Source organism: Peromyscus leucopus, chromosome 13, assembly GCF_004664715.2.
Source record: "Peromyscus leucopus breed LL Stock chromosome 13, UCI_PerLeu_2.1, whole genome shotgun sequence".
In the NCBI taxonomy this organism is placed as follows: Eukaryota; Metazoa; Chordata; class Mammalia; order Rodentia; family Cricetidae; genus Peromyscus; species Peromyscus leucopus.
In genome coordinates, this window is record NC_051074.1 from 40,315,491 (window position 1) to 40,328,908 (window position 13,418).

General features: G+C 43.9%; 1 protein-coding gene across 2 annotated transcripts in view; it reads right to left on the minus strand.

The window, feature by feature from the left end:
* Nucleotides 1-11,007, minus strand: part of Xrcc5 (X-ray repair cross complementing 5) — a 58,759-nt gene extending 47,752 nt beyond the window's left edge. For both annotated transcript variants that reach the window (XM_028870090.2, XM_037210298.1), the window contains exons 1-5: nucleotides 10,876-11,007; nucleotides 7,837-7,950; nucleotides 5,210-5,393; nucleotides 3,456-3,504; nucleotides 2,087-2,209 (exon numbers count right to left, since the gene is read on the minus strand). In XM_028870090.2, the coding sequence (XP_028725923.2) occupies nucleotides 2,087-2,209; nucleotides 3,456-3,504; nucleotides 5,210-5,393; nucleotides 7,837-7,950; nucleotides 10,876-10,896 (491 nt within the window). In that variant the 5' untranslated portion in view covers nucleotides 10,897-11,007. The remainder of the gene's footprint in view (nucleotides 1-2,086; nucleotides 2,210-3,455; nucleotides 3,505-5,209; nucleotides 5,394-7,836; nucleotides 7,951-10,875) is intronic.
* Between the last annotated feature and the right edge of the window lie 2,411 nt (nucleotides 11,008-13,418).

Consider the following 13,418-nt stretch of genomic DNA (forward strand, 5'->3'; position numbering starts at 1 on the left):
CAAAAAACAAAAAAAAAAAAAAAAAAAACACTCAAACACAGAACATAAAAATTAAGTTTAAAACATACTAAATAATCAATCCATATGCAAACTGAAAAAACCACCCAAATACATGTTAGGATAACATCATATATGGTACTTTAGATATGTATTTAGATAGGTAATTTCAAAAAAACAGCAGCATTGATTTCTCATGTACTAAGTCAGTGGAGATTTCTGCTTCCATTTTCTGAAAAGAAACTAAAGCAACTGGGATGGAATAGCTGGACCCGGGCCACCCAGTCACCTGCCTGACGGGGTGATGCTCTTGTGCTGTGGCACGCCACCTGACTCTATTCCTGCAAACGGAGGGCAAGATCACCTAATTCAAGGTAATCTTTTTCGTTCACCCAACACTCTGCAGGTCACCCCTATGCGGATGGATACTTGAAAGGCAATCAATCATTCTGTTCGCTATACCAAAAATAAGGCTTTCTGGGTACCCTTTCTCTTTATTTCCTTAGCATGACAGATCCACATGACCTGTGTTACACATCAAGCTAAAGCACTCCCCCCCCCACCCCCCATACAGGGACAGCATGGCAGACGCTTGGCATTGGGTACTGACTGCTACTGCATCATCAACCAGGAGAGATAAATAACATGAAAGTGAAGCCTGAGGAAGTTTACCCTAGAGCAAGTTACAATAACAATTCTTTCTAGGCTGCATTTCACCAGAGAGGAAGCTAAAAACTGCTCAAGGAACACACACGTATGTTTTAAATGAAACTAGAGCAATTGATGATATATGGGATATACTGAAGAGAATATATAAAAAAAAAAAAAAAAAAAAAAAAAAAAAATACTGAACGGCAGCAGGTGAGGGTCTGTAGTCTAGGAAGAAAACATATCCGAGGGAAGGGATGCAACCAGACAACTAACAAGCAAGGGGAAGAAAAGCCCTCACTCCTTCTGCGTACCCTCCTGAGGCACTCATTTCGGAAAGATAAGAGCAGCTCTTGCAAATGACATTGGCAGAAGGGCAGGACCATCCGCTTCAAACACGAGGCATCCTGAGACCACGGGCGGGGAACTGAGCTAAGCCGGCCTTCTGAAGTACCGAGGAAACCTCGGTTCTGTGAGAAGTGTCACTTAAAAAGCACTTAATTTCTCAGAAGTGCCATCTTAACAAGTACCAGTTTGGCATGCTCTTCTGAACTCTTCTCTGTAGTCCCAGAGGAAGGAGGTGTCTCCCAGCAGTCTTAAGAGGGACACCCATGCATGCAAGAGGGGTTCTTAATTCCCCGGCAGGCAGTCTAAGCGGCCAAAGGCTCCCACTCTGAACGAAGGCTTCTTAGTGCAGTGCTCAATTTGAAAGATGAACGTCCCTGATCAGATTAATAATTCAGCATCCTATAGCATCACTCTGCGCCAGCCAAAAATAGGGCAAGAAGAAATGGTTTTTAAATGCAGCAGGGAGGATTAGTATAATGACAAGAATTTTTTAGTGGGGATGCATGATAAGAAAGTAAATGCTAAAGGAGGAATTCAAGTTACTGTGAGATGAAGGAACCTCTTCCTTATAAACTCTAAAATACACGTTTTCTTCCCAAATTTTATAATACACACAGCAAATGACGTTTTATTATATGTCTGCATCCTGAGAAAGGGTTAAACATAAGATACTATATGTGCTATAAATTGATTCCTAATGTAACAGTTTTGTCTACCCTCAATCTACTACTGTCTGTAGACGTCATTCTCTGAGCCAGGTAACAGTGAAACTCTCAGTCTGCTAACGTCATCCATGCAGACAGGAAAAAAACCTCCAAAGGTGTTTTTTTTTAATTCCTTCATTCTTTAGATCTAAAATCAGTAATTTGCTATCGAGCTCAATTTCTCTATATCACAATTTCACTTATCTCTTTATCACAGCTCAAAACAGTTCCATGAACACAAGTATAATCGATACACATAAGGTGGCCAATCAGTCATCTGGCAGATTCCTACTCAGCCAAAAGAGAAGATTCCTATAAGCCGTCTACATGGGGCCCGCCCACTGCATCAGGGAACGAGATTTTCCTATACATTATTCCCAAGCTCTTACAAGAACTGCAGAGAGATGCCAGACTTCTTCAGGTTACAAATGATAACATCCAGTTGATCTTGGCTAAAGGGGCTGCTGAGGTCGGTGAACACTTCAATATGCTTCTTCCCAAACTTCTTTCCTCTAAAAGACAGAGTGATCACATTAAGAAGTCATTCTCTGAGGGCCAGTGACGTGGTTCAGCAGGTAAAGACAACTGCCCTGCAAACCTGCAACCTGAGTTCAATCACCAGAACTCACACAGGGTGGAGAAAAGAACTAACTCCATGAAGTTGTCCTCTTGCCTCCACACATGTGCTAAAACATGCGTGTGCATGCATGCATGCATACATACACACACACACACACACACACACACACACACACACACACACACACAAATGCAGAAAAGGGTGATTTTCATTATTTTTTGCTTTTGTTTTTCCTAAACAAGGTTTCTCTGGCTGACTTGGAACTTGCTCTGTAGATAAGGCTGGCCTCAAACTCATAGAGATCTGCCTGCCTCTGCCTCCTGAGTGCTGGGGAAAAAAAAAGGATTTTTAAAGAAAGGATTCTCCTGAATTTTTTTCTAGGTGTTGAAATACACTTGGTCACTGAGCAGAGAGGCTGAGGACTGAATCTAGATATACTGATGTGTGATTAGTCTCAAAGTCCACATACTCTTAATGCTCAGTTGAGTTCCTATTAAATACATAATCAACTTCATATAGTTCACACTGGGCTCAGCATTACAAAACACAATATTCTTGTGTCCCCAGCTCTGATTCCTAGCACCATGATTTAAAACAATCCTTTCCAACCAGCACAGCTTCCCAATGTAAACGAGGGCTCCCAGCTGTCAGAAGGCATCAGCCTGCACCTCCGCTTTCCAAATGTCTTGCTGGGGAACTAAACATGAGATGATTAGCTGCAGGATTTTGCAGAGGATTCAGACTGAGATAAAATGATACAGATTCAGGCCTGGGATGTCAGCACAAAACGGCTTTTCCTAACAACGCATCCGTATGTGTTCACGGGCACACACTTTTCAAGATACAGTAATTGAGCAAATAATGGGTCAGGGCACTGACTACAGTTACTGTGCACAGCATACATAATTACTATGGATTATAGTACTTAGTACTTTTTAAAGATTTAGGGCAATTAGTTTAAGTCAAATAGGAAAACAGAAAGATGCCAAATACGTATTTCTCCCAGAGAAACTCCCACCAAACGTAGTCCTTTGTTTTAAACTTTCAAAAACTAGGATGGTTAGCACTGACTTCTGTCAACTATTCTTTCTGCCAGACTAGCATGCCACTTGGTTAACAAGAGACCACACAGGATACTGAACACATCAACCCATGCTTTTCACAGGTGAGACACTCACATGGTTTCTCGCTGAATCAAATCCATGCACACAATCAGGGCGTCCAGGACTCGGCTAGTTAAGGACAGAAATAACGCCTACGCTCCCTTCATCCCACAGACATTGCAGTTTCTCCCAGCAAAACCCACACTACTGACAACCGTAGACAGTGGATGACCTGCAAAGGCTCGCCCCTGCGCCCCTCTTCCAGATCTTATTTCCGCTTTCTATCAACGCATACATTCTGACAAGTAGTGTGAAAAAGAAAAGAAACACAAGAGGTTTAATGCATATTCATTTCACAAAAACCTTAAGATGTCATTTAACGGTACCTAGAACCCCTATTCAGTAATCACAGTCCATTCTTCAATGCGAAGCAGGACATAACGCATCATTTGCAAGTCACTCCAAACACAGCAGCACCTCCCAGTGGTCAACAATGGTACTGTTTAGAAAAATACTGAGTACGTTAAAATTAGGACCCCAACATCGTGCATGCGTGTGCATGCGTGCGTGCGTGTGTGTGTGTGTGTGTGTGTGTGTGTGTGTGTGTGTGTGTGCGTGCCTGCGTTTTGAGACAGGGTTTCATTTCATGGCAAATCTTGATTGTCAACTTGACACACCTGGGTAGGCAAATGTCAACGGAAGAACTGTCTCCATCACACTGGCCTGTTGACATGACTGGGGGACATTTTCTTAACTACCGAGGGGCATAGGTGAGCGCAGACCACTGTGGGTGGTGCCATCTCTGGGCAGGTGAGCCTGGGCTGTGTTAAGTCGGGTCCCTGAACATGAGCCTGGGGAGAAAGCCAGTGAGCAGTGTTCCTCTGCTGGTCTGTGCTTCAAGCTCCTGCTTGGGTTCTTGCACTGGCTTCCTTCCATCCTGGACTACAACCTGTAAGCTAAAGTACACCCTTTCCTCCCTAATTAATTATAATCAGTGTCTGACCACACCAACAGAGAAGACAACTCTATGGAAGACATGAGAAGTCTCAGCGGGAATATCAACCTGATTTTTTGGCATAAAAACATCCTTCATCCATAAGAGCAGAGAAGGTTAGCGCTATACTCTCCTGAACATATCTTTCTCTCCTCTGTGGTGGTTTGAATGGAAATGGCCCCCAGAGGTTCACAGGGAGTAACTTTATTTGACAGGATTGGGAAGGCGTGGCCTTGTTGGAGGAAGTGTGTCACTGGGGGTGGGGCTTTGGGGTTTCCGATGCTCAAGCCAGGCCCAGGGCTGCTCTCCCTTCCTGCTGCCTGTGGATTGGGATGTAGGGCTCTTAGCTACTCCAGCACCATGTCTGCCTGCACGCTGCCATGCCATCTTGAAGATAATGGACTGAACCTCGAAACTGTAAGCCAGCCCCAGTTAAATGTTTCCTTATAAGAGTTGCCGTAGTCATGTTATCTCTTCACAGCAACAGAACTCTAAGACAAGCTCCAAACACGCTGATAAGCAGCACCATCACGCCCTCCCCTCAGTCAATACATGCAAATATTCCCTAGACTTCCCCCTTCCTATACTTCCCAACCTCTCAATAACACAAGGCAAAGAAAGGGTAAGAGACTAGAAGACTGAAGCTGGGCATTAATTACTTAATTAACTAACTCCATATTAATTACACACCCTCTTTTTCTCAGAGGAAAATATGTCCAGATGTTCAGATCTGAGACTCTGAAAGAGCCTCACCAAACTGGGTTGTGATTTTCCAGGTAAAGAGAAATTTGTCTTCTTGGGCAAAAAAGAAAGAAAAAAGAAAAAAGAAGGATACAGTCAGCTTGTCGAGAGCCCAGTTGGATTTTGCTTCCGATGTCTTCCAGCAAATCAAAATCTGGTAGCATCAGGTGTCTGTGCACGGTGATGTTCTGATACTGGTCCTCGCCAGCAAGGGCGTTATCCGTTCTGTCCGTGCCAAAGAGGACTAAAGCAATCTCATCCTTGCTCTCAGAAAATACCTAGGACAGAATATCCAAAGGTTGAAGACTGTATTCAAGCAGCCTGGAAGGAAGAGGACACCTAAGCTTCAGGGAGCAGGAAGATCACACCCCCTTAGGCAAGTCCTCAGGGCCACCGGATACCAGACTAAATCAACACGGGTCTTACTGGCAATGACAATTGGGCTCTAAGCAGACTCTTTCTTTCTCATTTTTAAAGATCATTTTATTATTACACATAGATGGGTGTTTTGCTGTGTCTATGTCTGTCTGTTCATGTTTGTGCCTGGTACCCCAGAAAGAGTATGGCCCAGCCGGAACTAGAGTTACAGATGGTTGTGAAGCACCACGTGGGTGCTGGGAATGGATCCCAGGTCCTCTGGAAGCGCAGCAAGGGCTCTTAACCTCTGAGCCATCTCTCCGGCCCCTAAGCAGATATTTCATTATCTACAAGCCTTACTTTCCGTTTCAGCACGAATAAGCGTGCACGCTTCTTTCTCTTTCTGCTCTCGGCTTTATGCCAGACGTGACCAGCAGTGTCCAGTTCCTGCCTCCTTCACTGCCACAGACCCAAGGGGTCTAGCCTGGAACTGTGAGCTCTCATAGACCCTTCCTCCTCTAAGCCATGTTTCATTAGGTTTTTGTTGGTTTTTTTCTTTATGCCAGCAATAGAAGTTAAACCAGGAGAGCTGTTTCTGAGGCAGGGTCTTTTCCTGTAGCCCAGGCTGGCTTGAAACTTGCTGTGTGGCCCATGCAGACCTCAAATGCCTCAGCCTTCTGAGAGCTGAGATGACAAGCGTACACCACCATGCCCAGGTTAGAGAATCACTTTACTCTTCAAAGTGACTCTACCTGGGAGGGATTCTTACTTTCTTACTTTGTACACAGGGCATTGAAGCATTATGTTAGAAGTCTCCACGACAGCCACCATCTATTCCTTTTCTCCCTACATTGCAGACTACTTCTTATTAGAAGAGTCTAATTCCTTCTCCATCTTTAGTTGTGAGCTGGCCTTAACGACTTAATAGTAAATACAAAACAACAAAAAAGCATTCTGGGACTTCTAAAGCCAGACCGTAACAAGCACACAGGTGGGGCCTCTGGGAACTATTTCTTCTTAAAATATCCCTTAGAAGTAGCTGCTACCTTGTGAGACTCCTAAACTCTGTGAAAAGACTATACGTAAAGGGTCTCTGATGGACAAACCCCAACCGAGTTCACGGCTGCCATAAAGCATCACCATCCAGCTCTGTGAGTTGCCATCTTTGGACATCCACACCAAGCGAGCCTTTGGATAACTCCAGCTCCAGCCCCGACCCCAGTGTAATTGTCTAAGAGGCTTCAAGGGAAAAACATCTACCAAAAATACGGTAGCTCACACCTCTAATCCCATCAACTGGGAGGCAGACATGAGAATTGAGAGTTCCAGGCCAGCCTGGGCTACCGGGAAAGATCCTGTCTCAATTTGAAAAAAAAAAAAAAAAAAAAAAAGAAGGCTTAATGGCTAATATTGTCAACTTGACATGAGATACAAATCTCTGGGCATAGCTGTGAGAGATTATTTAGATTAGGTTAGCCTGTAGGGATTATCTAGATTAACTGAGGCGGGAAGACCCACCCTTACTGTGAGGGACCCTGTACCATATGCTAGAGTCCAGTGCTGAACAAGGAGAGAGGGAGCTACACACCAACCAACCTTTGCCTCCCTCTGTTCCCTAACTGCAGATGCAACGTGCCCAACGGCCTCAAGCTCCTACAGCCATGACTTTCCTGCCATGACTGCCTGGGCCCTGTGCAGCAAAATAAATCCTTCTACGTGTAAGTTGCTTTGTCGAGTGTTTTTGTTGCCGTGACAAGCAACTAACAGAAAGGTGGTTGGGAAAGAGCCCTAACTGGGCCTGCCTCATCATCCCAAAGCCACCGACCGTGAGCAAGGACTTCTTTCTGAAGTCGCTAAGATGCTACGTTTGGGGGGGTTAGTTTGGTATGAACTGAAGAATAACGGGGCTAGGCCCAAACACACTGAAGGGCTTGCTCGAGCTCCCGGGGTCAGCAAATGACAGGGGAAAGCAAGGATTCAGACGCAAGCCGCCGCCGGGCCCCGGGGACTGTTCTTTGAAACATTTCATGGCGCCTTCTGCTTCTGCTTACAACTGTTGTATCTAGAGAAGGGGTCAGATCAGGAAAGGCAAACGCGATCAGGCTCTGGCGGTAGGCAGGCTTGAGTAGATGTAAGAAAGCCCTCCAGATCCTGCAAAACCCAGGCTGGAAATACCGAGGAGGCCGCTGTCTTCTGTTAGGAACGGAAGGCAATGAGGGTTCAAAACAGGGGTTACAAGCTTTTTTTTTTTTTTCCCCGGAGCTGAGGACGGAACCCGGGGCCTTGCACTTGCTAGGCAAGCGCTCTACCACTGAGCTAAATCCCCAGCCCCTTTAACAAGCTTAAGGTTATTCTGAAACTTACCTGTCGTTGGACAAACATAGTCATCACTTTCTTCGCTTGTTCAAATGGGGATTCTTCACCAGGAAAGGAGTTACCCATGGCAACCCCCACGTCCATACACAGCACAACAGCCGCCTAGAAACAAGTCCCAAAAAAGTACCCAAGGGAAGGAAAAAAAAAAAAAGAAGTTATTATCAAAGATTCTGAAATGCGTCTCCATACTGGTATTTAGAAGAGGAATGATAAAGGAAGGAGGCATGGGTTACAGACAGAATTCACGTAAGATCCACTCTGGAGAACCTGGGAATGGTCCTAACATTCCCTAACAGCCAGCTAGATGGAGGAGTCAATCACGTGAGCAGTGAAGCTACAGTCATAAGCAACAGCACCGGCCACTAAATAGCAATCATATACTGAGGACTCTCTAGAGTTTCTTTTCCTGCTGCTGTGATAAACCACCCCAACAAAAGTAACTTTGGGGAGTTACTTTATTTTAGCTCACAGTTCCCAGTGACAGTTCATCACAGTGAGGGAGTCAAGGCATCAGCTGGTCACACTACATCCAGTCGAGAGGGCACAATGAATGCACACAAACTAGCGTCTGGTTTGCTTTTTCCACAACCCAGAGACCGGAGAATCGCCGCACCCATAGTTAAGATGGGTCTTTCCGCATCAATTACCATAATCAAGACAATCCCCGCCAGAGGCAGGCCCAAAGGCCCCTCTCACCCTGCGATTCTACAGTCTGTGGAGTTGATGATTAGTATTATCACAGGGACTAAGGAAATGAAACAAACTAAATGCAAAATGGACACATGTGAAACTATGTATTTTGCATACAAAATTTATTCATATATAAACTTTAAAAGACCTGAACTAATAACTCATAATCTTTTTTTAAAGATTTATTTATTATATATATAGTATTCTGCATATATTCCTGCAGTCCAGAAGAGGGCACCAGATCTCATTATAGATGTTTGTGAGCCACCATGTGGTGCTGGGAATTGAACTCAGGACCTTTGGATGAACAGCCAGTGCTTTTCACCTCTGAGCCATCTCTCCAGCCCATAATTCATAATCTTAAAGTAAACTATAGATTTGAGTCAACAAGGTGATACAGCTTCAACATTCTATCCTTGAAAACATGTTAAGATGTAACAACACCATAATGTATTCAAGGAAGAAAATGAAGGGTCTTTTGGTGGGAAAAAAAAAAAAAATCCTAGATTAGCAATCCAGAGACCCAGGTTCTAGTCCCATCTCCACCAGTTAATCAGCTCTGACTCCATGGGAATGTCACTTAAGCTCACTGTTAAATCAGTCACACATAAAACTGCCAGACTACATGAGGTGTACAGCTGTTTCCAGAATTTAACAGTCTTGATTCTAGCAGTCTCATCTCTGTTGTGTGCTGATCAGACAAACTGTGAGCAATTCTGGGCATCCTATCTTATGAGAGAAAGATTTAAAAGTGACCAATGAAAAAGGCGCTCTTTTCTGAGTCAGGGACCACCTGTCTCCAGAGGTGTTTGCAAAACCTCGATGAGCTCCTACACTAGGGAGTTGACTCCTAAATTTGACTTTTACAACACACAAAGGAAACACTATTTTCTCTTTGTTCATAAAGAATGGAACCACATGATGCGGTCATATTAACAGATTTCAGAAGCAATGACAATTTATTTGGGGACAAGCAGTAATAAACTACAGAGAACCTTTGAGAGGAATTCAATTTACACCCCACAGGGATTCCCTCAGCATAAAAAAAAAAAAAATCTTGTTTTAAGAAGAATCACAAAATATGCTGGCTGTGTTTACCTAATATATGTCCACAAAACCTACTTTTAAATTCGCAAACACTAAAGGACCAGAAGTCTTTTGTCAAGAATTAGAGATTCAGAAAAAAACATCAAAGAGTTTCACAGTATGAAAATTCTGGTCCAGAAGAATGGTCTGTGATACTTTTAAATTCTTTTCTGGAAGCCGTAAGAAAACCAGGGCAGAGAGACTGGGAAGAGTGTAGCAACTCTTTCCTGCACTGAAGCAATATAACCTGCCAGAATTTTATTGGAAGTACATCTGCCACAAATAAGCCCTTCATGAGAGCTACAAAGTTTTCAGCAACTGAAAGAACCAAGGAGAAGAGCAACATCATTATGAGTTCACAATGAGTTCATAATTTAATCAAAATTTCCCAAATGGTGGTGGAGGAAAACAGATCGGTTAACCCCTATCTTGTCTGCCTGTATGAAATGAATGGGTGAGTAGAAGAATGAAGGAATCGCAATTATATTTCTCTCTGGTGATCAAAATATCACTTTAAAGCTCACTGTAATTTCCTTTATTAACCTAGGAAGCCAGGGGTCATAGATTCTTTGCAATGCAGAGGATTTTTTTTTTTTCAGGGCTCTGAAAATGGTTTGGGTTCACATCCGTATTTTACCACCTATGGAAAGGGTGACCATGTTCTAATCACTTCAGTTCTTCGTGCCTTGGTTCTCCTACTTACAAGCGAAGGACAATAATGTTCATCTCAGGGGTTGGTGTGAAGATTTAATGAAATGGGAATCAAAGGCTTAGTTCTGTGCTTCACACAGTAAGCTTTCAATAAATTCGAGATACTAAATTATTAGGAAGGTAATAATATGACGCTCTATTTTGAGTTATTTTATTCACAGAATCCCCATCTCAGGCTTTACAAGCCTGTCACGTACGGGACGATCCTGGATAACTTATACAATTCCTATATAGATTTTAAGACCCCAGGTTCAGAGGCGGTAAGGGGCGCCCGCGTTAGCAGGGGGAGCGCATAGAAAGTAGAAGGGAGGAAGCGAGGGAGGGAGGGAGGGAGGATGAGGAGCCCGTGAGGCCGGAGGGAGGCTAGTGGGGGGCGTGAAGGTGGACAAGGCTCTAATGCAGAACCCCAAACCCCAAGCTTTTCGCTTTCGGGCATCCATCCTTCAGTGGTGGCACAGCGGCGACCCCACAGTTCCTGCTACCGAACCACCCTCTGCAGATCCCAGGCTTGGGTCAGGCGCAAAGCCCAGCTCTCAGTACCTTATTAGCGGACCACGCCATGTTGCTGGCCTACGGGCGGTTTGGTTATTTTTTTTCCGGACAGAAACCTACAGTGGTGAGAACTCAGTTCCAGGCGACTCACCCGCCTACACTTCCGGCTCTGCGTGCAAGAGCGCCGGGAAAATCCTGCCCCTGGGCTGTGAGCATGCGTACAATTCTCTCCCCGCCTCCCTCGGTAAGGCTTTGTTGTCTTTGAGCTGCTGAAAACGCTACACCTGGGCTCGCTCAGCGGGTGACGGCACTTGTCATCAAGCCTCACGACCCCAGTCCGACTCCAGGAACCCACTTGGTGGAGAGAAAGAACCAGCTCCCACAAGTTGTCCTCTGACCTCCACGTGTCCCACACATCACAATAAATAAATAGTAAGAAGTAAATAAAGGAGCCTAGAGAGATGGCTCAGCGGTTAATCAATTCCCAGCACCCACACGGTGGTTCAAAGCCATCTGTAATGAAATTTGGTGCCCTCTTTTGATGTGCAGGCGTACATTAGGAGCACTCACATTTAAGAGAGAGAGAGAGAGAGAGAGAGAGAGAGAGAGAGAGAGAGAGAGAGAGAGAGAGAGAGAGAGAGAAGAGAGAAGAAGAAGAAGAAGAAGAAGAAGAAGAAGAAGAAGAAGAAGAAGAAGAAGAAGAAGAAGAGAGGAGAGAAGAGAAGAGAAGAGAAGAGAAGAGAAGAGAAAAGAAAAGAAAAGAAAAGAAAAGAAAAGAAAAGAAAAGAAAGTAAAAGTAAATAAGGGGCTGGAGGGAATTTGTCACTCGGTACAGAGCAGGCGGATCTCTGTGAGTCGAGCAGCTGGCTACAATGAGCTCAGAAAGACAAAAAACAAGAAACCTGTTCGAAAAAAAAAAAAAAAAAAAAGAAGGTACTAGTCTTGCAAGGATGAGTCGTTCAGGTCCCAGTATCCACATCAGGCAGTTCAAAACTCCAGTTCCATGTGATCTGATGCCCTCTTCTGGCCTTCACGGGCCCCTGCACTCAAATGCACAGATGCATGCATACACATTTTTTAAGACTAAAAGTGAATAAATAATCGCTAGTACTGAGCTAATAGTGATCACTCTGGCTAGCATTTTTGTATTGGCACTCTGGAGTTAGAGTCCCATGCATAAGATGACCCAGAGAGTCACTTACCTCCTCTAAAGGCCTTCTAAACAGGATACTAAAGAAAGACTATACAGGCACAGTGGCCTTAGGACCAACTGCCCAAGGAAAGAGTGAGAGTTCTCCGAATAAACAAAAGTAGGAAAGGCTTTCAACTTTGCAGACAAAATGAGAAGTATAAACACTAAAAGGGAGGTGGGGGAGGCTGGAGAGATGATTCAGTGGTTGGAAGCACTGACCACTCTTCCAAAGGACCTGGGTTCAATTCCCAGCAGCCACAGAGTAGCTCACAACTGTCTGTGACTCCAGTTCCAGGGGACCTGACACCCTCACACAGATATACATGCAGGCAAAACACCAATGCACATAATAAATAAAAAAAAATTGAAAGGAGAAAAGAAAAAAAACATCTAAAAGGTAGCCTATGGTAAGAGTTCTCTGATAGCCTGGAGTAACTGTAGTTGAAAAAAAAAAGTTCAGGAAGCCTAAGAAAATGTCTTTTTTCTAGAAATCTGCTGCTGGTTGCAGTGAATGTTGGCCACTCATTTTCAAGGAAATCACCCAGCAGTCCTTTCCCAATGGCCCTTGCACAGAAATTGCCTGTTTTCTATACAAAATGACTCACAAGCAACAGGTGCATGTGTATGTTCTAATGCTCATGCGGTCATCACTTCAGTCATCCACACTGTTGTGTGATAAGACATTTCCTGGGGAAACGTAACACACACAGATAGGGAGCCCATGACATCTCAGAGTATGGGATGCCACCGAAGTCCAACTTGGTGAACCAATGAGTTTCATTGTGGGATTTGAGGTGTGTATCACCGTACCTGGCTCTAGGGCTCTTTTGAAATTATTTTAGTTCTATAAGTACCTAAGTCAAGGTTGACCACCATATCAACTCCATCTTGATATCCTTGGGTGGTTCTCACTCTTCCCCTGATGCCATGCTTCTCTACCCTTGTCGTAATCATGATTATTTTTGTCCTTATTCGTTGGTTTTCCTAATCAATATGACTGACAGATAAATGTGAAAAATGTGGTAAATGTGGTTGCATTTTTAAAATAAGAGTTAGGTTAAAAGGTGACTTGGAAGCAGTTCATCTAAATAGAATTCCTATAAATCTGTGGTACACAGAAAACCAGAACCTAGATCCCTTACTGAGATCATCACACATCCACAGGACTGCCAACAGGCTCACCTTTTTGTAAGAGCTATAGCATTCAATGCTATGTGGGGGGGGGGGGACCTTAAAAACAAAATAAATAAATGTTAATCAGATTTTATTATCTTTATTTTCATTTAAATTATTCATATCTCTGGAAATGCACCAGAAAGCACCTCCAATATTCTCAAAAATACTGGACACATTTTTTTCTTCTGATCAAACTAATAACAGGATTGTTTTTTAAGTCTCT